Below are 24808 nucleotides of genomic sequence, written 5' to 3'. Positions count from 1 at the left end.
AGCTTAGGGAGATACTGTACATTATACAGTCAAAACTAACGATTTGGTTACAAGATACCAAAATTGTGAAACGGGCATTTTTTTTAATGAAACACCCTGTATATTACCAAATATTCAAAGATCAAATCAAATTACCTTTAAAATGATGTATCATTTCGCTATACCTAGGTCTTTTGGTTTCTGAAATAAAAGTATTCAATTTGATAGGGACACTGATGGAAATATGTCAAAACGTTAATTACATTTTCTTCGCTTTAGTTTCGACCCAAAATTTGTAAAGCCTTTTTTTAATTCTTGGAAATTTTCTCTTGTTCGTGTTTACAACACATGATCAGAGTACACTTCATTTCTCTTCCATATTGACCCGATTTTATTGACAAAATGACAAAAGATGCATTAAAACAGGACACATCATTCAAAAGGGAATTGAGTTTGCTCTTGCAATATGTGATAATATACTGAGTGTTCCATTAAAAAAAAAAACAATTTTCAACATTTTTGTATCTGGCCAATCATTAGTTTTGACCAACCCTGTATAATACAGAACTAATTTCGATACAAATAAATTATGTTCGAAAATCGGGTTAAGATGATCCTACACTTGTAGAGATTCCGAGGTGATATTAGATTTATGCATTATTTTCAATATCTGTGTTCTGAACCTGCAAAACAAAGACAAATATTTTTTTAATAGCGTATAACGACATAACCGCAGTGTTTTAGTTAAATTTTTAGACTTCGAATGACATTGAAATGTCAAGTTTACAAAAAAAATCGCTAGTATAATTTTATTAATTTTAACGATATAAAAATCAATAAATCAGTCAAGTAGAGTTGAAATTCAGCACACGCTGCATACAGCTCAGCGCATGGTCCGCAAAAAGCGGCAACATTTCATTGATTCGGAAATAGAAGCCGACAACCAACCACAACACATGCAAAGGGTAACTAATGCGTTTGTCAGCATTGGAAAGTAACGAGATAATCATATTCCCATGTCCATCCGTAGGCGTATGAGGAGCTTTACCGGCGGGCGTAAAACAGACGAATAAAATAATTAGACGGGCAGGTTATTTAAACTAAGAATGGAAGAGACGTTAGAGGCTTTTGCTCCGACCTGTCGTATCCGATTACACAGCGCCATGTATGGCCCACAATAGACGAAGCGTAGATTTTAAGAGAGATACAAAGACGCGCGTATGAAGAGTGGATTCTCGTATACTGTGGAGGACATTTTAAGACAGTCGTAAAAAAGGTACATAAATTAAATGGGAGGTTGATTGTTGATGCGATTATATTAAAACGCTGTTATAGGTTACTAAATTAAATGATTTAAGTAGAGGCAAAACTGCCTAGTGCCGAAATAAGTGCTTTTAATAGGGCTGACAATCTTATGGAGAGCACCGTAAAAAACTGTTTACTTTACCTAATTTTTTAATCGGAGTTGAAACGTGGACCTTCAAAAATGCGCCTCAGCGATGTGTTATGATATTATCGCACGTAGCATAATTAACTGTATGACATGACATGACACATTGACTCCCAACTGTCTTATTGGTGCTATTTGTTGATCGACCTTAAATACCTTAAACACATCCGCTTTTTGTAGAAACAGGTGTTTCCCGTCAAAGATCTAGATGAGGCCGAGTCGCAAATGAATGACTCAGCCTCTATTCGAGACCTTGACCTGGAAAGGAGACAGGTTGTACAGACTTTCTGATGCTGATATAGAAGACGGTCAATAGGCGTTCCAAATTTGCAATATTGGAATGGTCTACAGAGTATTACTCGGCTCTACGGGACAAGAATCTAGTTAATAAGTGATGACTATCGACAGAGTTTGGACAGAACGGGAAAGAAAGACAGCATCGGCTGAAAACTAATACTTCACACATCTCTCACCAATACAGGACCGGTAAACCGAGAAAAAGAACTTGTTAGCGCTCCTATTCCTTTTACGTAATACCCAGGATCGTGGTCGCGTGACTATAACAAACGCAGAACTGCGACTATAAGACAATAGACAATAGATTTATTGCTTCGAAAGTAATACATTTCAATTTTCAAAACTTTTACCAACGATTTTCAATGCTATATTACTGAAATAATAAGAAAAAAGAAAGAAAAGAAATACTTGTGAAGCACGTGCTCATACAGAAACAAAATTGCAATAATGATATTTATAAAAATAAACAATAGAAATAGTCAGAAACAAGAAGCAATTAATTATAACAAGAATCAGAATTATTAAAAAGCCCAATAAAGCATCTTAAAATGAATTAGTCCTTGCCTAGATAGGATTTTAATTAATCAGTTAACGGTTGCTTTAAAAACAGTGTAGGATAACCTCGAGATACCAAATTCGAACGGTGCTATTTATGGATAACAAAAAAGCTCTATTGTCTAAATACCCGAGGCTCCAAATGGAAGAGTAGGACGATGACAGTTAATGCACTGTCCAACATCATTTTTACAGACCAACTGGTCTTAGATTTAGGTATAATACCCCTGGTTGGTTTAATTTTATCTTCAGCCATATTATCCAAAAATGTTGAGGAGAGAGATTTTTTCGATTTTGAACAGGAAATTACATTTTTGATTGTTGCTCTAGCTTTGTGGACCACCCCGATTTTATCCGTTGCGTATCGTCGATTGCTGATCGCCCGCCTCCTCGGATCTTATCGTCCGTATGGAAATTCGCGCATCCGACGCCCATACACGGGCGAACGCCCTCTAGCGTAGATAAAACGAACTTGTCGGACGACACGCAGATACGGCGGCGAAAACGTTGTAAACCGAGTAAACGCAAGTGCAAATGTTTGCGCGGCCGACATTTTTTTTTATTGCCAGACAAAGAAACGGCGCCAGGAAATTTTTCAAGGCCCCGGGTTGTAGCAATAGCCCGGCGCGGCTCGTAAAATGAATATTCAACGCTTTTGCGATTTTTCCCCCGTTTTTGAAAATAACCTCGGGCCATTTTGACGATAAGTTTCCTTCTATAAAGTGATTTTATCTGACACGCTTGGTTAGTCAAAAAAAAACAATGACAAATAATCGGAAAGATGACATTTTTGACATTATTTTAATTACAAACAATTAAAAAAACCTTGTTCTTTACTTTAAGCATGCTGAAAAGCTTTGTTAGAAATAATTTGCGTGCGTCAAGACTACGTCTTCTGTGACGTCATTAATTCTCACTTGAATAGTTGTATTCGACTGATTTAAACACGCCTTATGTATTTTAAACGCGAAACCCTCTTAGCAGCTGGTAAACACATTATGTTACGCGTCAATATGCAAAAGTATAAGGGTTGTTCTATACAAAAATATATTTTTTTGTATTGCCCCTGATTTTATGCAATATCTATTAAAACATTTTATCGAAGCAGTGATAATGTAGATCGTGACTTTCCAAAATAATCTGCTAGACGCACACAGATGTTTTTTAAACTTGACTAATAATTTTTTTTTACAAATTTCAACCATATTACATCCTCAACGCCTATTCGCTAAACCTCTCCGCTAAAAATCTACGAATAAATGAGCCGTAGAAATATTGAAGTGAGTAGTTGGGACCCAGTTTCAAGGACGAAATAGGTACGAACATCCTGAGTATGTAAAAAGACTTAGGGTATGGCCATCACGTATACGGAGGCCTAATCGGTAACGTACGCATTAAAAAGGCCGCAGTCACGTAAATCTAGTTACATCCGTTACTTGATATTCAGCTTCCGATAGTCTCAGAAATATGTCGAAGCCACAACGACGAATTCTCAGAACGGAAAAACTATTCAGTTTGTTTACGTATATCATATTAATGCCGACAAGTAATTTTGAAATTAACATTAATAATTTAAACAACTTTAATTGGAAAATCCGACTACTTAATCGATCCATAAACAATTTTCAAAGTTCACATTGACGACGTACAGCGTGGCCAGAAAAGAATGCAAAGTGGTGAATCTCGGAAACTAGAGAGGCTTGGGATAAAAATTAACCCACTAAACCCCCATTCGAGTAATTCTGCTGATGTATCTGCGCCAAGGAACCGTTATCAAAGCTGGAACTTCGAGAAACTTGTTCTCTATTCTTTCATTAATATCAATTCGGTACTTCAGCACCCTTTCATGAAGAAGAGATTAACCACTACTATCGTTTCATTTGTTGGTTCGATGGTCTATGCCTCTGTCTTGTATCTCACGTTGTAGAGTTCACGCATCCTTTTTCGTGCAAGGGTTTTGGAGTACGACTTGAGATCGTCCACGTACCAGAGACGGTCGAAGGATCTGTTGAGGTGTCGCAGCGTCAGTTAGTGACTTGAACGTCAAACCAAACCATAAGGGATCCTTGAAAAATCCCTCCCGTGATGCAGATGTTTCCTGCATCTAAGATATCTTTAGGTGTATTCAGTGTTAGGTGTTGATATAATTTTCAGAGAGTTTAACCTCTTCTACCTGCCGATGTATGATTTTTGCTAGTTGCTTGTGCCTTCCTAAATAAGCATTATCTGCTATTGTGCTACATCTATCCATGATGTGTTCTTTTGATTCTCCAGTATTGAATGTGTATTCGAGTGTTACCGTGAAGTGCTTTTTTCCTCCAAGTTTGTATTTTCTGATGTAGTGTCGATGTTGAATCGGTTACTATTGGCATAGGTATGAACTTTTTATCAGCATTTCTTATAGTCTATGTGATACGGTGTGTGGATCCCAGTACTTACTCACCAATTTTAGAGACCTTATTTCAACAAATTTTGCTTATATTTATATTTATTACATTTATTCATTTATACTATTATTACTACTATTATTATTATAGTGTTTTTCAACTTTCGTCGCTTTACACCGCGAACAACGTTCTCGTTAAATTACGATTATTCCTCCTTTTTCCAGCATCGATCTTCAAACGAACCACCCGGGATCGCACCTCGTAATAATAATTAATGAACCCCGAGCGATTATTATCCTGTGCCCATATAAGGACAGCGTTCGTTAATACCGATTTCGCTGGTATTTTTCCAATTTTTACAGACGGCACCGCGAAGAATATAATTGCCCCCTTGGCGCAGTTGCCGATTTGGCGATACTTAATAACTTTGCGAAGTTATGCCGCTGTAAACTGGCAACGAGAAAAACTTAGCCTCGTAACAGGTATGATATTCCGGTCAACACAGAAATTCACGAAAATCTTTTGTCAGGCTGCCAAGGCTACTAGAGCGCAAACCCGGGCTAAAAATTTGAAAAAATACAATATAATTTAAGTAAACCCGGGAGAAATGAATGATTAACAATACCCTACGATACAAGATCTACAAAACACAAAATTTATGATTATTTCCAGAAACCTAAATATGTTTGTACACCACCAAAGGATATACATTAAAACCACATACTAGAGATAGAGGGGGGCTACCTATGCCGATAATACAGGATTTTTTGGAACAACTGTGACAGACGTTTTGAGAAGATCCATTCAGTATGCGCAGGCGCGAGATTTAAAATCTTACCTTTAACCAATCAGATCGTCATTAAGTGCGGCATTTTTACGGCAGTATTATCTCAAAATATACCTGGATCTCGTTAAATGTCCTGGAAAAGTGTATGGGAATCGATGCTCAAAAGGAAAAGGGCGCGAAGTGCGGGTTAGTGGATAAATGTAGAGGTAGTACTGCGTTTCTACGAAATGTGATTCGATGCGTCAAGAATGACAAATGACAAACAATGACGTTGTTAGAAAAAGAGGTCTGTAGTATCCATTTATCTCCCCGAGTGCATAATACGGCCTCTCAAGCAGCGCTTGGAATTAAAATCGCTGTCAAAATAATTTTAAATATTTAATTAACAAAATTGAAACAAAATAATCTAGAAAAATGTTTTAGAAATACAAATGAATATAAAATTATACAAATAAGTACTTTCAGAGCACAGGATTTGAAAAGAGTTCAGTTTTCGAAAAAAGAGAGAAAGAAAGTAAGATACATATCGTATTGTGGCTTTTGGTTTCGTTCTCTCTAGGCCGACCACCACCGCGAAGCGATCTTAATCAGATAAGTGCCCGTAATAACAAAGGATCGGGCACTATATATATACGTATTGTTCGGCGAATGGGGTTCATGTAACTCTCATACACGGATGTGACCTTTTGCGTTTTACGTTTACCGGGCCGGATAGAAAATAAATTTGACATAATCACACGGTCCGCAATTTGGCGTAATACACGAGCACACACACGCGAATTTGCATTAAAATGATTGAGGGCTCGGTACCGATTACGACGGTGAAAACAGAAAAACAATCGACTGTACGAGTTTGGAAAAAATGATGAAAATATAGGGGAGGGTGGGGCAAAAATTAACCAAAATTTTTTTTTCTAAAAATTATAAATTCTGGTTATTTGTACATTTCTAGCCCTTTGCGTAATACCAGAGGGAAAATACAACAATAACAAAAAAAAATCGATAGAAAAATAGTCACTAATCAGTAACGTGTTTTTTTATTAAATACTTTTTAATAAATAATTGTAATTATTATACACAACATTATAAATAGGGGAGAGTGGGGCACGACAGCCAGAAACTTCACCAAAATTTGGGTCAATTTAATTAAAGTTAGTCAAAAATAAATCGACTTGATTTTTTTATATTTATATATTATATTATAGTATTGGTTTTCATTATATGGGATATTTTATAAGTCTAACTTTTAGTCACGAGTTTCATATAAACGAAAAGCTTGTTTTATGGCTATATACTCTTTCCACTGCGATTAGAGCTTTTTTTTTGGTACGAATAAATACCTACATCACCACCGAGGGATAAATAACTCGTGAAATCTGGTGTATTAGCTCTATGATATCCGTGAAATCCAAATTTTCCATTTTTTAAATGCAAAACCTTCTGTGATTTATTTAACATTACGATATGATATTACAAATATTACAAAAAATAATACAAATCTTAAGGGGGCCGTCTTGCCCCACCCTCCCCTACTCTTTTTAAATGAAACACTTTGCATATTTTTTACTTTAACGTTATAAGGTTAATATCCTATATTAGCCCAAAATTGAGAATAATCGAATGATCAGCACATTTCTCTTTGAGACCAGATTTCCATGAGTGGTTGCGAAATAAAACTCCGTTTCGTCTCATTCCTTTAGCAACAACAATTTTATTATTTCTACAGATTCGATAAAGGCGGAGAAAAAATTGTCCAAAGAGGGATGTGCAAAATAATGATAGCACTGCCAAATAGAAAAGTAATTGTCGAAAAAATTAGTTTTAATGTGTTAGTATTGTTATACCTATTGTTATCAATTATTTAAAATAACTTTACTGTGTCACTTATTCAAAGAAAGGATTTCAAAATAACACAAATTTTGTCCTTATCAATTCCGACCAGCTCAGGTGCTTTTGCTAACCAAAACATAAATATTTTTCTAGATGACCTTGACCTCATAAGTAGGTAGAATCTACTTTCCCACCAGCTCATAACTTCCAAGGCACATATCAATTTTTGACAACCATTTTCAACAATAAATTGATTTTTACAAATGGACCTATTCCAGATATAACCCCACTTGATTTCTACTTGTGGGGTTATTTAAAGGACGAAATTTATAAGGAAAGATACCAACACCAATGGTTATTCCTAGGACGGTCCTGGAATGGTTACGGGTGGGGGTCTGCCCGGCGGGGTATGTTCGGCAAGGGTCTGCAGTTTTGGAGTAATAAACAATAGGCAAAGTTAGTCAGGAGGTCGGTTGTAAAAGCACTATATTTCTGGTCGAACTATAAAAGTAAGATTCAATTGGCCCGAGGAACAATGGAACGGAACGTGGGGCCGCGGGGTGTCGGACAACCACCCGGCCATAAATTTCGGTTCGATTTACGACCGCATTTTCGGGGACCACCGGCACCCATCAAAACCGTCCCCCGGCAGTAAATGAAATCGCAATAAAATGGGAGTCGAGGGTGATTGACGTTGATGGGCCGGCTGGCCCTTTTTAATTCGTACCTGTCGTCACGTGCCCCTTCGAGTTTCGTCCTTCTGTGGCGATTCCAAGAAGGGCCGACGGCGAACCCGAGGGGGCACTTTTTTTTGCACGGTAGAGATAAGTATTGGCGGTTAGGCTTTGTGGCGGTTTAAGAATTTAATATAAAATTCGATTTTAAAATAATAAACAGTAGGATATCAGGGGAGAAAATGGAGAGCATTAGTTAGTAACATATTAACCCACTATAACGAAATCTATAGCCGATAAAGGTATTTATACAACATTCTTGAAGATGTATAGTAAATGTAGCGTAATATTGGTTTTAAAATGCTTAAATATTCTTGTGCTGCATGTTTAATCCCAATATTTGACACCTGTTGGTAAATGGTCGAATCAATTTGGTTTTTGTTTTCTTCGCAGATTTTTAATAATATATCCCACTGAGTGACGTACATCTTTAAATGTTTCCACCTAATGTTCTATTTTGTTATTGGTACAAAAAAGGGCGGGAAATACATATTTTTTATTTTTTTATTAAAAAATGAAAGTTTGGCCAATAGTGCTCACAAATACGGCTAGTTTTATTGAATAGAATAAAATAGAATGTTGTGACAAGTCATAAACAAGATACAGAAATACAAACAAAACAGCAAAAACGTTGAAAGTGACTTGCACCTACCGCCAAACCAATTTTAGCTGGTAGATAATTCTACATGTTTAAATTTTTTAAAAAAATGACGTAAGACGAGTTTTGACTGAACCGGTGTTTCTATGGTCCTATTTATTTTCAACAGTTGGTAATAAATGACGAATACATAGACAAGGGAGTAGCGATATTTCCAACTACTTAAAAATTGATTCGACAGTGTGTCAGAAAAACTACGCATTAGCGATCAGATGAACGCATCAACCAAATAAGAGTTCAAAATTTACTCGTACTGTATTAGTCCAAAAATTATTTTATTTTTGAAAGGGAACGTACATTCCTTTAAATCTATCCTGAATAGCGATAACAATTGAGGTACCAAACTTTTTCGGAAAATTATCGCTAGAATTATTAGAAAAGAATAGGAGGAGGAAAATGGCAGCTTCGACGCAGCCGAATATTGTTTCTCCGGCAACGTGACTTATATCCCCCAGGATCGATTTACCTATTTGGAATAATAAAAGTATGTTTATTATTCGCGATACGGTTTGTGGGTCGAATACGTGCCAATCGGCGAACGAGGCCAGTCTAAATAATCGTGCGGCGTGCGATCGAGCGCTATAGCAAAATCCGCAAAATATGCCATACTTGAAGGTGGGAAAAATGTTACATTTATCAATATCTTCATAGATTATAGGTTTTTACATTCTCACCATAGTTTATTGAACATTTTTTTTTCAAAGAAACTTCCACAGCCTTCTGTGATACTATGTAGAAAACTTCTGGATTCTCGGTTGTTGTTGAGTCGAAGTTGCTAACGTTTCGTCAATCATCCTGATGGCTTCTTCAGAGCTTATATATATATATATATATATATATATATATATATATATATATATATATATATATATATATATATATATATATATATATATATATATATATATATATATATATATATATATATATATATATATATGGGGGTTTGTTACAGCTCGCGCCGTTTTCCCTCTCTCAACCAGACTCTCCATTCATCTTTGTCATTCCAATCTCCGTCTTCCAACCCCCTTTCCTCCATGGCTTCATCTATTTCATCCCTCCACGATCTTCTGGGTCTTCCTCTCTTTCTACGTCCCATAGGGCTCCACTCTGTGATTTTCTTTATCCACCATACCATTTAAGCTGTTTTTCTGCTATTGTAGTTAATAAGTCTTTTTCTACATTCATTTGCCTCTTGATTTCTGCGTTACGTATTCTATCCATGCGTGTTCGTTGGCAACACCTTCTCCAATATTCCATTTCTACGGCGGTTATTTTAGATCTGCTCTTTTTGTTCAATAGCCAGGTTTCTGCTCCGTATGTAATTATACTTTCTACTATTGTCTTAAATATTGTTGTTTTTGTTTTCTTTGTTAATTTCTTGTTCCATATAATGGAGTTCAGTTGTTTTATACATGTTCTACCCTGACCTAGTCTAGATTTGATTTCTTCTTCTGTTGATCCATCTTTTGTTATTATACACCCTAAGTATTTAAATTTGGTTGGTTGTGTTTTCATCTATTTCCAAATCTTCGATTTCCCCTTCTTTTGTTGTTAGATATTCTGTCTTTTCGAAGTTTATTTCCAAACCTACCTTCTCATATTCCTCTTTCAGCTTTCTGAGCATGTAACTCAAGTCGTCTTCATCCTGGGCTATGACCACCTGGTCGTCGGCAAAGCCTAGGGTGTATAAGTGGTCGTCGCGTACTGGGACTCCCATACCTTGACATTTTCTTTTCCATTGTGTTAGCGTCCTCTCAAGATAGATTTTAAACAACGTTGTTGATGTAGGGCATCCTTGTAGTAGGCCCTTTGATGTTGTGAATCGATTTGTGTACCTATTACCTATTTTAACCGACAACTCGTTGTTCTTGTACATTGTATCTACGGCTTTTATTAGTTCTCTTTCTATCCCAATATCTTCCATTGCTTTCCAAAGTTGTTGTCTGGGTATGGAGTCATAAGCTTTTCTTATATCTATGAATGCTAAATGGATGTCTCTGTTTTTAGCTTTTTTCTTTTCGATAGTCTGCCTTACCGTATATATCTGATCAACGCATGACTTCCCTGCCGTGAAACCGGCTTGATCTTCACCTATTTTCCCTATTATCTGGTCTTCTATTTTGTTTTTGATTATCTTTCCATATAGTCTTCCCATGCTTGATATAATGCTAATTCCTCTGTAGTTGGTACACTTCCTACGATCCCCCTTCTTGAAAATAGAGCTTATATATGCCGTATTCCACTCCCTTGGTAACGTTTCTCCATTTATTGCTCTTTCAAACATGTTTTTCAATATTCTGAATAATCTGTCCGACCCATACTTAATAAGTTCATTCACTATCCCCCCTGGCCCTGGTGATTTTTTGTTTTTTAATTCTTTAATGGCTTTTATTATTTCTTTTTCTTCTATTGTTACATGCTTTAGATTGTTGTTAGGTTGTATTTGGTATGTTAGTTGTTGCCAGAATTGTGGTCGTGTCTCCGTTAGTAGTTGTTGATAATAATTTTCCCATTCGGTTTCTTTGATAAACTGTATATTGACTTTCTCTTTGGTATTTGATCTGACAGATCTTATTGTTCTCCATGATTCCGAGCATCTTGTACCTCCTGTATACTGTTGTATGTTTTGGCAGAGTCTATCCCATTTTCCATTTTTTTCTTTACTAATTAGTTTCTTTGTTTCTCTGTTTTTGTCCTTATATTTCTGTAGGTCTTCTCCCGAATTTGTACAGAGCCATTTTTGGTGTAAGCGCTTTTTTTCCTGAATAGCTGCAATAGCTTCCTCACTAAGTTCTTCTGTATATTTTTTGTTCTTTCCGTCTTCCTCTCCTAATGCTTCATAAGCTGCCTCTTTAATCTTCAGAGCTTAACTGCGGTTTATTATGGCCTCGCCATTACTAATTGCAATAGTTTTGAACAAGTATTGTAGGCGTTAAGTGCATTTGCCAGAACTAACGTATCGTCGGCATTTCAAAGCAAATACTAGTCGCATTTTTTTATATCATAATAGAAATCACAACCGTTGCCGTTACCGAAAGCTGAAACCAAACCTCGTTCCATCTGCGAAAAACTCAAGAGGTATGAAAGTTTGGTCTAGAGTTGAAGGTCTAGAGATCTATGTTCTACAGCAGTTGAGCTGTGTCACTACTAAGTTTTGGCAGAGCTTAGTTAATGAGAAGTAAAGAAGAAATTAATCTCCATTCATGTAATCAGTAACATTTTAGAAGATTTCATCTGCATACCACTGATATTACACCAACTAATAAGTCTGCCTGGAGAAGGCCACAATCAGCTTTGGTGGAAATTTTTGGAATCCAGCCACCAAAATAAATTTGACAAAGTGTGGAGGATATTCTAGCTCATCACCTCTTCCACTAGGGTCCTGTCAAACGCTTTGTAGTAATTAAAAATAAGATATTGGCTATGCTGACAGCACAAACAAGTTGCAAAAAGCTCAGTTAGGTTTTTATTACCATGAAATATTGTGTATTGTGTGAGATGATAAATTTCCCAAAATCTCGTGTCGGAAGGATTCATTTTCCAAAGATCACGAACCAGTAAACCTTTGATAATAATAAAATGATGATAAATAATAACAGGTAAGCAACTGTTTCTTCGTTCAGACCAGATTTTTTGATGCGCTGCGAAGAAAGCCCGCGGTACGATGATAAATGGCGGCGTATCGGAAGAAAATCGACGGTTTTTGAGTCTCGCAGCTGTCACGAGTTTGATAATTCCATGTACTTTGCTAGTGCCGTCCCGCGTGCATGAGAGATACGGACGATTTTTCCGCGACATGGAATTTCCCTCCATTGGCGTTCTCCCGGGAAGAACGCACTATTGAAAAATAAAATAATTCCAATGGCATTACACCAAATTATTTTAATTCTTTTATTATATTTACAGTGCGTTTAAATTTTTTGAACTACGGTCGACGATTTGTATCAGCATTTTTTTTTGTAAATCCTATTAATCCCATTAAAAACATAACACTTTTTTATTTTCTATTCGATCCACTATCCTGAGGCTCGTATTCAATTATTAAAAGACAATTTTTTGTACCAATTTTATCTGCTTCCATTTGCTCCTAGATAGGGTGGAAAAGAAAATCGTCAACAGAAATTTCCCATCCCCGTCCAATTTATTCCATCACCCCGCTGGCTACGATTTGGGTAAAAAATGAACCTAGAAAATACATTGTGACATTTGGAATTTGGGTTCTTGGAGGCCCTAAAAAGGAAGTAATTTGAGAGACGAACGACTCCACACTGGGAATATTTAGATTTGAGTCGATTCGAGTGTTCCGTTCTTCGTCCCGTCTTGGCCGCCCCACCCTGTATATAATATATTTATAATAAGTCATTCGCATTGCGCGGTACGTACAAATTGCCGTTGATTGCCACGAAGCCGGACCGTAAATCACAAACAATCAACCGTTTGGAGATATTTCACGGTTATGACAATTCAAAATTGCCGTCCTTTGATGTGAAGCCGACGCAGCGCGCTCGCCGTCTGGTTTCTTTGAATTCTTACTCGCGACCGTCATTGTTTTGAAAAAAAAAAAAAACAGAACATTGCTACTGCGAAAATAGGAACGTGGATGTGCCGGTAGAAGCGAAAAATGTTCTGGACGTGGGCAATCAATCGGAAACAAAAAATACAACCGATTTTTGACAAAAACGAAAATATATTGAACCATAACTACTTCACTGTCGGTAAAATATCCTAAGCCGTTGAGATTTATCCCCATCTAAATATTAAACCACTTGAATGGGACTCTTTGTGCGCGATCCCCTTCGGCCGTGACGTCAGTAACTCACAGACCATAAAATGGATGGGTCAAAAAATATCATACGGGAATAAGGTTTTGGTAGCGGAATTTTTATTCAGGATGAACAGATATTATATTATCTAACGGATTTGTAGTGATATTTAAAAACTAAACCCAGCAGTAGTTTGTGTTCGGAGGAAAAAGGCCCGTCCCGGGAAAATAACGAGGCTGATTAACTTCCCATCAACACTGTCACGGATGACAGATCGCTTCGATTTAATGAGCATCCTCGACCATGAAATTTCAAAGGGGTCCGGCGACGGTCTTCCCCCCACCGCGCCCCATATTAAAACGGAATTTGGGCAAGAATCGAATGAGACGAACGGAAAACGTTATTACCAAAAGGCCAAGCACACGCATAAACACAGACACGCACCAGAGCGAATTTTTACTTGGGATAAACACTATCAACACTTTAGGAGGGTAAAGGTTTAGCTTGTTCTCTTTTGATGCCTCCTGGTTATATAATGTGTTGCCTTCTGATTGTGTAAAGTCTCAGCTTGGGCTCAATTGATGTCTTTTGACTTTGTAAGGTTTAACACACAATAACGCGTTTTACCACAAACCGGAGCTCAATTTTACATACTCGGCGCGCGTTTCGCCAACCAAGTTGGCATCTTCAGGAGAAGATTAAAACTAAACTTAATAGAACAAACGTTCTCTATATATATACACATCGGGAAGTGGGAGAGTATCAAACATGTGAAAAGTAAAACAAGCAATAAAATACGATCTTACTAGTGAAAGTAATGCACATCATCAGAGAAATATTACAGAAAAGGCGTTCAAAATCACTGAAACAAATGCACAAAAACATACAAGTTTTATAAGAAAGTTCGAACAAGCCTTGACGCCTGACTATACGATCTCCGAAACATGGCCGTTCTATGGCTAGGAACTCTCTGACTGACTGGCTAGCTTATCACATAAATACGAGAGATGTTGTGAAAAGGGTAATTTTAAACTGGAATAGAGTTTGTATATGAAGCGGAGACATAGATAAAATACACAGTACAGGGTTATTCATTCATCCTGATGCCAAATTTTATTTAAATAATTCCTAACTGGCACATTTTCTAATAAATGTTCTATTTCTGTTGCAAGGAAATTTAAACATCGTTGGCCATTCAAGGATCCTTCATATATAATTGGCCCGACCACCATATTGGTCAACATACTACACCATACATTAACTGATGACTTAGATGTTATCGACAATATTCGTAAGACTCGACGAAATCGACCTGGGAAAAAAAACCGATATGGAGGTTTTATCAAGTGGGTGTCGAGTTACGTCGGGCGCGCTAAGGACCCAAGAGGAAAGATAGGGCAGTTGGCATTTAACACTCTCTGCAGACATTTCTTTTTCCGTTAGTCTAAAAACTCGATAGTTTTATATTTTGTATTTTACATTTTAATATATCCCAAGTGTTCAAACGAGTATTCTACTTTAAAAACACCTTGATTACGTAGATGTTTTAGCTTGGGCTCACGTAAGTCACAGAAAGACTTTTAATACAAAACTTGCCTAAATTTGCGCCTTCTCCTTTTGTCGCTCTGTGTTATGCTTATCCTGAGGTTGAGTGCATTCTCTGAATCACACGCTTTTAGGAAATGTTTCGCTAGAACTCGAAACAATTAGCGCATAGCTGCGATATGACTAATAACGTCGGTGCCGTTGCAGGTGATTATCCGTTGCTTTCTTTGGAATATCGACTTCGATTGCGAAACGCTCCGTGTACCGACGCTTCGTGTGCCGCGCTTGCCTAGAACGTATCGAGCGGGCAATTCGAACGGCGAAACGTCAAAGGCATTAGGTCCACGATTTTAATTTTCTATCGCGAGGTCCCTAATAAGGCTCCGAGCGAGCCATTGACTCCGTAATAACGATATTAAAAATAAGCTTGGCCCAGATAGCGCCGCCAGCGAATCAAAGTTCCCATTACGCAACGGAAATGTCACGGCGGAAAAGGGAACGTTTACTTAGGCCTTTGATAATGCGCTTAGAAGACGACGAAATAAACTTTTCATGTATCCAGAGTCGGCGCAATATCAACCACGTGAGAAGAACGTGTAGCGGACCCCGAGCTGTTCCCTGAGGCACCCCGCGTAGCGCTCAGTGTCAACTTTTATAAGCGTTACATGAAAAGTAAACAGGAAATTATTGTTTATGACAACGTATAATGTGCAAAACCTCGAGAATCATCTTATCCCAGGTGCACAGATCCAGTTGGAACAAGATTGCCTTCGAAAAATCCTCGCTGAGTGGGGCAAGTTCGTAGCGCTTAGCGCGAAGGAGTTTTGTATTTCAAAAAGAAGCGGATTTGCAGTATAAAGAGTCCGTCACGTATCGCTAAACTTCAAAGCCACGGTAAACTATGATAAATAGAAAAATTTGCAAAAATGCACCCTGTATGATAGATGAAACCTGACACTCCCTCTCTCTCGACATAATTCACGGTACTGCTTAAACCAAATTATCTTATGTTTTATAGTTTTTCATTCACGGCTAATATTTTAACCAACTTTTTGATTTTTTTGCCTATAATCGGCACACCCTGTACATAACTGTATATAGAGGTTAAGCCCTCCCACGTTTCCTGGTCCAAGAATTTTACCGATAGAGTAAAAACAAAGCATCTAAGTATTACAATATATTGAGCTTAAATTAAACCAATTTAAAATTAATTAAAATGGTAGTCTAGTCCCTAGTCTAAAAAATTCAATTTTGCACCTATAGTGTGCGGAAAGTGTTAGCCGCGGCGACGAGCCTGTACATTCCGGTACTGTAGTCACAGGTGATTTATACGAGCTTTCTTGCATAAATGTGCCCAAAAACTATTCTTAGAAAAATTATAGTATGCAACACGTTGACAAACGTTGCTCATATATTAAGCACTATGTACTATCAAGAAAAAGGAGTTTTGCTCAACAGCCACAAAATTAAAGTGGAACCTCGACGTTGTAGTACGTACTTACAGTTGCACATTGAGAAGTGAATTTGTGAAACCAATGTGATTTGTCGAAGCTTTTATTTGTTTTCCACATCCACGTAACAATTTTTTTATTTCGTAAGGCATTAAATAAATGTGTTTTCACTGCACACCTGCATAAGTTACGTGTTCCAATACGGAATTGATTAATAACCATGGCGCTAATTTTAATTGCAGAGAATGTGTGAACGAGACAAGATCTCGTAGTAGGAGGGTGCTTCTTATGGCTGCCTCACTACATCCCAACGAACAATTCCGAATATCGCCGAATCTATACCGAAGGAAGCGTGATGTGCTTAGCGATGGAACACCACAAATGGTCGAATAATCGAATGATCGAAAATCCCGAACGGCGTTCGGTCCGTTTCGGAAAGTCTCGTTGCTCGAGTGATCTCGATGTAGCAGACGGTCGAATGGCAGACTTTGTAATTTGACAGTCGACACTAGATCAGTGTAATCCCAATACGAATTAGAACGGTGATCGGTTGCTAAATCCGCACAGCACACATGAATTCCTATGCATACGATCAATGATTGCTTCCACAAAAATATAGGTTAATTTTATCGAAAGCTACTGCAACCCGCATTCAAAAGAATATTTTTTATTAATCCGTGAGTATCGTTTTGAATATTTTATCATCATTATCGCCCACTATTTATTACAGCCACCGGCTAAGGTAAAAGTTAACATCGACAACAAAATTATTTTATTTCTTTTATTTATTTTTTTTTAGCGAAATTGGTCGGGGTTCCACTTGATGATGGGAATAAAACTGATTATAAGCTGACTGGATTCACTGTGCAATTTGTCCTAGCCAGATGGGACATTACCCATGTCCATTTACTTATATTCGTCCATTTCCTTTTATTGTCCATTTACTTTTATCAAAGTTTAAAAACAAAAGACATTATAATCGCTGTGAGGCAATGTTTGCACGTCACTATCATACTTATTTGGTTCGACTTATAATAAGAATAAGAATTTATTGAACAACTAATTAGCATATCGCAAAAAAAATGCCGCCGATGATCTTACGTAACGAGTTAGCATTTGATCTTTTCAACATTTGCATCTGTTCGCATTGAACTTGCCATTAATTAACCTAGACTTGGTCGCGGTAAAAGTATCGGTGTTAACAGTACAAGTCGACGAAGCGAACTGAAAAAAAAAGGTAGTATCTATATTATATGCTCCGCTTTCGAAGGGGTGGCGGGGAAGTGAAGGGAAGTGACCCACGACGTTGTTGACTTTGCAGGCTCGGTTAGACGCGTTCAATTCGATATTCATTAAAATCGCTGTCGATTCGATTAGACGCTTTACACGTATCGAGTTTTGCTGAAACAACGCGTCCCAGCTTAACCCCGTCTTGTCTGGATATACGTAAGTATCCGATTACTGAACTTCATTACGATATCAACATTCGGACCATTCGTTCTTCTGGAAAAAAATCGCAACGGCGTCGCACCGTTTGCCTACTTCTGTCTGCGATATCGATTTCACAATATAGCGAATTCAATTTAATTAGAAGGCTGCTGTGTGGCAGATATCATCCGACTGGTAAACGGTGGACGAACTTTGGTGTACAAATCTTGGAAATTAGTGGTATTAGTCGAGGTATTGGTAGTAATAGTCGATATATTACTTGTATAGTCCAGCACACAGTACACTGCAAGGTCATGCCATGCCTGGCCGCTGGGAAGGTATTTTTATTTTAGCAGTGTCGACAACTTACCATAGAAAGTATCGTTATACTACGTGTTTAAAATTTAAAAAACTGTTAGAAAAGCAAATAAAAAAATCCTGGAGGTCTTCTAAAACCGTCAGAGTGGAGATAATTGGCACTCCAAGATCAACCTTGGTTTTCGAAAGATTGCTCTGCTCTAGATACGAGTCTAGTCTAAGAATAAGAACAAGAATAAGTGAGAGAACTCAACTCAAGTAAGTTAAGTTCTATAATCTGGTAGGTTGATCATGTTATTTTTAATGTTTATATAAGCACTTAAAACAATACAATAGCTACCGCAGCGCGCTTGTTCAAAAAACTGCAATTCATATAAATTATTTCGATGGTTTAATATTTGGTTTTTGTTTTTCTTCCTAATGACAAATTTGCAATTTTCTGTTTAAGTGTTGTATCTTAATCTTATCTTATAGGGGTAGTAGTGTTAAAATATTAATGTTTTTCTTTGTAATAATATAAGGCACACTGATTTGTTTGTATTTATGTACAAAACAAAAAAGTTAATTTGGTCCTGCGTCGAGGTTTCCAGATAGCAATGTCATAAATCACGAAACATCAATTTCGAAAACTGCTCTAGAATTGATGATGTATCAAAAAAAAATTGTTTTTATTAACAAAAAATTGGCATCGAAATTAGAGCCTAATGAAGCTATTAGTAACGGGATTAGTGCGCATTAGAGGTATTGATAAAGAAAATAATATGGAATTAGTTACCTAAAACTGGAAATTTACAGGCATTATCACATTTGACAGAAGAAACTTCAATGCAATGACAGTTAAGTTGGTACAGAGTATGCAGTTATTGAAAAAAGTAGGACCCTTTCAACTTGTGTGCTTTTTGTGGTGTTACCATCAAAGGTTAACTATAATGAGTTTTCCTTCAAACTACTTCACGTTTTAAACGAAAATTAAATTCAAAACTAAGCAAAAATGATTATATAAATAGGAGGTGCAATCTATAAGACGAGGTTGCTTAACTATTCGCGGGATATGGGTAACGACAATTAGTTTTTAAGAAATACAAGTGGATATGCTACTTCACTTTCCAAAATTTTATACTGTTTCATGTTAAGACGAATCGATCTAAAACTAAATTAGTATCTGATCGAATTCGAGTTTAATTTCAAGTTGCACAAATAAAAAAAAATGTATTAACGTGAGGGACAACAAAAACAATGAAATAACGATTTTATAATTATATCTTCCAGAATTAAAAGCAGTCACCAATCCAAACATACAACTAATTCACGTCAATTAACAAATTAACAAAATTAAAGATATATAGATGATAGATAATGTCTTTTGATGTACAAAACTTATTTCCCGGTATTCCACGTATGGATGTGATAGATATAGTAGATTTCACCGTAACTCGGAAACGGCTTAACCCATTGGTGAAACAATATTTATCAGATTGCTTAATAGTATCTTTAGACCAAAATTATTTTAAATTTAATGGACAGATTTATATCTCTAAAGGTTTGATTATGGGAAACCCAGTTAGTCCTTTGTTGGCCTAGATTTTTATGGATAATTTGGAAAATATCATACTAGAACCTCCTGTAAGTAATTCTTTTTTAAATTACATTAATTCATTACATAATCGTATAAAATTCACTACCGAGATTGAACAGGATAACTCTATTAATTTTTTAGACTTAACTATTACGAGAGCGCAAAACAAATTAGATTTTTCAATTTATCATAAACTTCACACACGGACACAGTCTTACATAACAGCTCAAATCACCCTTATACACACAAAATGGCTGCATTTCACTCTTTGATACACAGACTTCTTAATACGCCACTCTCAACAGAAAATTACAACAAAAAACTTAATATTATTAAACAAATTGCACTGAACACATTATAAATAAAAAACAAATCCAGACAACAGTAAACTCTATTTATCCGAAACCTAATACAGAACACCAACAATTTAAAACAATCACATACGAGGTCTGTCAATTAGATTCCCGGAAAAATGGCAACACTGCGACTCTCGTTATGCTACGGCGTTCGCGTTGTGTCATTCGAAAGAGGATTCATTTCTGCGTCAGTCTGTGCAAGTTTCGTCTCGATCGGTTGTTCAGTTCGTGTGTTACAGTACTTTGATCATCGGCGTGTTTGGACCCCTTGTCGCGAAAATGTGTGCTAAAAAAACTGAACAAAGAGTAGTGATCAAATTTTTGGTCAAACGTGACGTAAGTTCCGCGGAAATTATGAAACAGTTAACCGACGTGTACAAGGATGATTGCCTGAAAAAACAGCTGTCTACGAGTGGGCTAAGCGGTTCAGGGAAGGCAGGGAGTCGGTGGAGGACGACTCACGTGAGGGAGCTCCCTCCACCTCTCGAACGGCACAAAACGTCGATCGCCTGCGCGTGCGTGTGCTCGGAGACCGTCGGGTAAGCCTCAGAATGTTGGAAGACGAGTTGAGTATCAACAAGGAAACCATTCGACAGATGCTACACGAGGATTTAGGGATGCGCAAGTTGTGCGCGAAAATGGTTCCCAAAGTGCCCACAGTTGAGCAGAAAGAGCTTCGTTTTTCCATCTGTGAAGACATGATTTCTCGAATTGAGGAGGAAGGAGAAGACTGGATGTCAAATGTTATTACCGGAGACGAGTCTTGGGTGTTCCAGTATGACCCTGAGACCAAACGACAGAGCATGCAGTGGGTGGAAAAGGGGGGGAAGCGCCCCACAAAAGCCAGAATGTTGAAATCAAAAGTGAAATCTTTGCTCATCGCATTCTTCGATATTAATGGAGTTGTACACCACGAATACGTTCCAGCAGGTCAGACAGTCAATGGGAAGTTCTACATTGAAGTTTTGAAACGTCCGAAGGCCCGTGTGTTTCGTGCACGGCCAGAATTGGCCGAACGTGGATGGGTGCTGCATCACGACAACGCTCCAGCCCACTCCTCATTCGCAGTTCGCGATTTTTTGACCAAAAACGGCATTCCAACGCTTCCGCACCCCCCCAACAGCCCGGACCAGGCCCCCTGCGACTTTCATCTCTTTCCACAATTGAAGTCCTACCTCAAGGACAACCGATACGACGGCGTCGAGGAGGTGCAACGTGTCACGACACGGGTGCTGAGGGACCTATCTTCAGGGGGCTTCAGGGGGTGCTTCCAATGGTGGATCCAACGGTGGCGCCGGTGCATCGAGCTAGAGGGAGACTACTGCGAAGGATTATAACTTAATTTTAAGAATTTATGTATATTCCGGACCGTCCGGGCACTTTTCCGGGAATATAATTGACAGACCTCGTACATAGGAGGACTTAGTGAAAAAGTTTCAAAACATTTGTCAAAATGTGGTTTAAAAATTGCTTTCAGAACTAACAACACAATAGGAAAATTTTTAAAAAACAATAAAACGAAAATCAGGTGTCTACAGGTTGAAATGTGGATCTTGTCCTAAAATTTATATTGGACAAACGGGTAGATCCTTCAAGAAACGCATTAACGAACATAAAAATGCGTTTTAAAACAACAGTCTAGATTCTAATTATGCTAGACACTTAAACACAGAAAAACACACTTTTGACGAGAATTTTGATATTTTGCATATAGTCACAAAAAGTAGAAAACTAAATTTATTGTAGACATTCAAATGTATTGCTTAACGATCAAGTAGATTTAAATACCTCTCCTTTATTGTACTTAAATTCTCACAACATTAATTAAGGTTTTATGGCCCTTTTCGGCATATATAGTAGCAGGTACGGTGTTGTCCAAACAATTGTCATGTAAAAATATATAATTTCGTGAAAATCTGAACTTTTAGTTCTTATTTATTTTGATAAATGGATTTTCATCAAGTAAAAGCCACCTCAGTTCAATTTTAGAAAATAAGGCAACAAAAGAACCCTTTGGCCTCACTATTTCTTTCGCTATCGTTATGGCCTGAAACAGGCGTCTAGTTAAAGATTAATTCAAGACGACCCAAAATTTATATTACCGCAGATATCGCGTTACTTGAGACACATCCATTTTCGTCCCAACAAATTCGAAAGCATAGATCGTCTCCTTTTTATTATCTCTACCTTCACCTTGTCGCCCATCTGGGTTCCTGCATAAAGTGAAGCCTGTTTTAAATCCCTGAACTAACGGACGTCGGGGTCCCGTGGGTGTGAAAAATATTTATCAAAGCCACCAACCCAATATTAAAAAGGTTATCCGGTCTGTTGCGTTCGACGAGCTTTTGTTTCGAGGAGAGGGCGGAAGCTGATCCCCACTACACATTACTGCTGCAGGGGCAGAAACGGGCAGAAAAGAAATATACAGTTGAGTGTCATCCTCGGCATAAAAATGATAATCACAAAACTGCAATGATGTTGTAAAAATCTCAAAGGCCTAGAGGTTGATTCGTTGATTGATGACGGGTTGATTTCAGTGCAAAATAGATCAGTTCATTTCGATTCAATTCATCGGTTCAATATTCAAGCAAGAAGTCGGCCCCTGGCACAAAGGTTATTTTTTATTTATAAAAATGTTTCCCGAAGAAAAGCGCGTTACAAAACAGGCACTTTAAAGCGCAGGGGATAGCCAAGATTTATCGCAGGTCTTTCCGAGAAACCACTTCGGCCGCATATAAATAACCATACCTAAAAAATAACGCGGTTGCATAACAGCGCGCATATGCAGGTCTGTGTACTTTTAACGCAACTGTCAAAATATTTTCGGTCGTAAGCACGCAGGTACTACTTGTTGCTCGTGATTATCTATTTAACAAAACTGCATCTCATTCGATTTGCATATATAGCAAGCAGGCCTTGACTACTACTGTCAACACACGGGCACTATCAAAACGTCAATATTTGCGTGTCAAAACGATGAACTCGAGACGTTTTCACCTGGCACCGCTTTCCAATCACTTGCACCCCATTACGCTTATATAAAAAAAAAACAGGTCGCGCGAAAATGTCGAATATCGACACTCACCGAAAAAATCCTCCCAACTGTCGTCTCTGCAATCCGAGTCGGACATGTTCGGTGAAAAATCACAATCCAGAATGTCACATTTCACTCACGAAACGCCAGCAAAGGCCCAAAACATCGCACGCCGACTTGGTAAAGGTAAAAGTGACGGAGTCGTCGTCCATGGCCGCATGCGAGAACAGACGAGCTTTTCTATCGCGGCTTGCCGCGACTGTGCCGTTGGCGCAACTCGAAACCGCGAAGCTTGCCGTGACTGCTCGCAGCCCGTGCGCCACCACCGTAACTCGCGCAACCCAACGGGGAGGGAACGTGTCGTTTGAGGGTCGCGAGGGTCTGCATCTCAGACAAAACTAAATAAAAATGAAAAAAAGGTAAAATCGTCACGTCAAGTAGCGAAAATTGTGCTGGAGCGGAGTAGTACGCCGTGTTTTCTAATTGAATGTCAGTAATGAAGGAAGCGATTTTGGGTCCATTTAAAAAAAAAACTTCATATGAATAAATGTCCTAAACGACTTGACTTTTTAGATACAGGACGGTAAAGTTCTCAAAAAAAAATTACAAAATGACACAATTCAGGTTCTGTGCCGGCTATTTCGCGTCTAATCTCCTGTTTCAGCTCTGGAATAGTGTTTGATTTATTTCTATACACTCTGCTTTTTAGATAGCCCAAGAAAAAAAAAATCTAGGACAGTAAGATCACATGATCGTGGCGGCCAATTGATATCGCCGTTACGTGAGATAATGCGACCAGGAAACTTGCCCCGCATCGTTTCTCTGAATGTGTGACAACTGGCTCCATTCTGTTGGAACCACAAATCTTCAATGTCCATACCTTCCAACTGCTCCCAGAAAAAATCAGATATCATGTTTCGATAGCGAACACCATCAACCGTAACAGCGTTCTCCGCATTAGCCTCGAAAAAAAAGGGGCCAATTATTCCTCCGCACCAAACAGTCACTTTTTGAGGATGCACTGCTTTTTGAACAATCTCTCTTGGATTTTCCAATCCTCAAATACGAGCATTGTGTTTGTTTACAAAGCCACCAACGTGAAAATGTGCCTCATCGCTAAAGATGATTTTCGTTGACAAATGAACCCCCGGTTCTCGTATCTATTCTGTTGATGATCTCGAGGTTTCAACTCCTGAGTTATTTGGACTTTATATCGGTGTAGATGCTAGTCTTTTCTTAAAATTCGCTGTGTGGTTGATACGTAAGGCCCACTTGCTGCGAACGATGCCGAATCGATGTGTTTGGATCTTCGGCTACACGCGAACAATGGCAATATTTTGATCTGACCGACCTGCACGAGCACGTTGAGGGGTTTTGAGGTTAGTTACAGATCCAGTTTGCTCAAATTTTTGAACCACATTCCAAATTGTCCTCTCAGAAGGTCGATTTTGACCATTTTCACAATTATTACACGTTGTTCAGTCGTATGACTAATTTTGTTTATGTTTTGAGGTTAGAAATCTCATATGATAATAAACAAATACAGTGGCATTTCAAAAATATTTCAGAGTTTAATGGGGAAAATCTTATCACAAATAGTGCCGTTATTTACACATTAAAGTGGAACAAAAACACTAACAATGATAAGACACACTAA

The 24808-nt window shown here is 37.8% G+C and overlaps 1 protein-coding gene across 1 annotated transcript in view; it reads right to left on the bottom strand.

Moving 5' to 3' along the window:
* The window catches only part of LOC132697864 (uncharacterized), a 189367-nt gene extending 166020 nt beyond the window's left edge, over nt 1-23347 (bottom strand). Inside the window, exon 1 of the mRNA XM_060663577.1 lies at nt 23203-23347. Coding sequence (XP_060519560.1) covers nt 23203-23248 — 46 coding nt within the window. The 5' untranslated portion in view covers nt 23249-23347. The remainder of the gene's footprint in view (nt 1-23202) is intronic.
* Between the last annotated feature and the right edge of the window lie 1461 nt (nt 23348-24808).

Source organism: Cylas formicarius, unplaced genomic scaffold, assembly GCF_029955315.1.
Source record: "Cylas formicarius isolate icCylForm1 unplaced genomic scaffold, icCylForm1.1 PGA_scaffold_2__14_contigs__length_35257938, whole genome shotgun sequence".
NCBI classification, from domain to species: domain Eukaryota; kingdom Metazoa; phylum Arthropoda; class Insecta; order Coleoptera; family Brentidae; genus Cylas; species Cylas formicarius.
The sequence above is the reverse complement of the archived record's forward strand: the minus strand, read 5'-3'. Positions and strand labels throughout refer to the sequence as shown.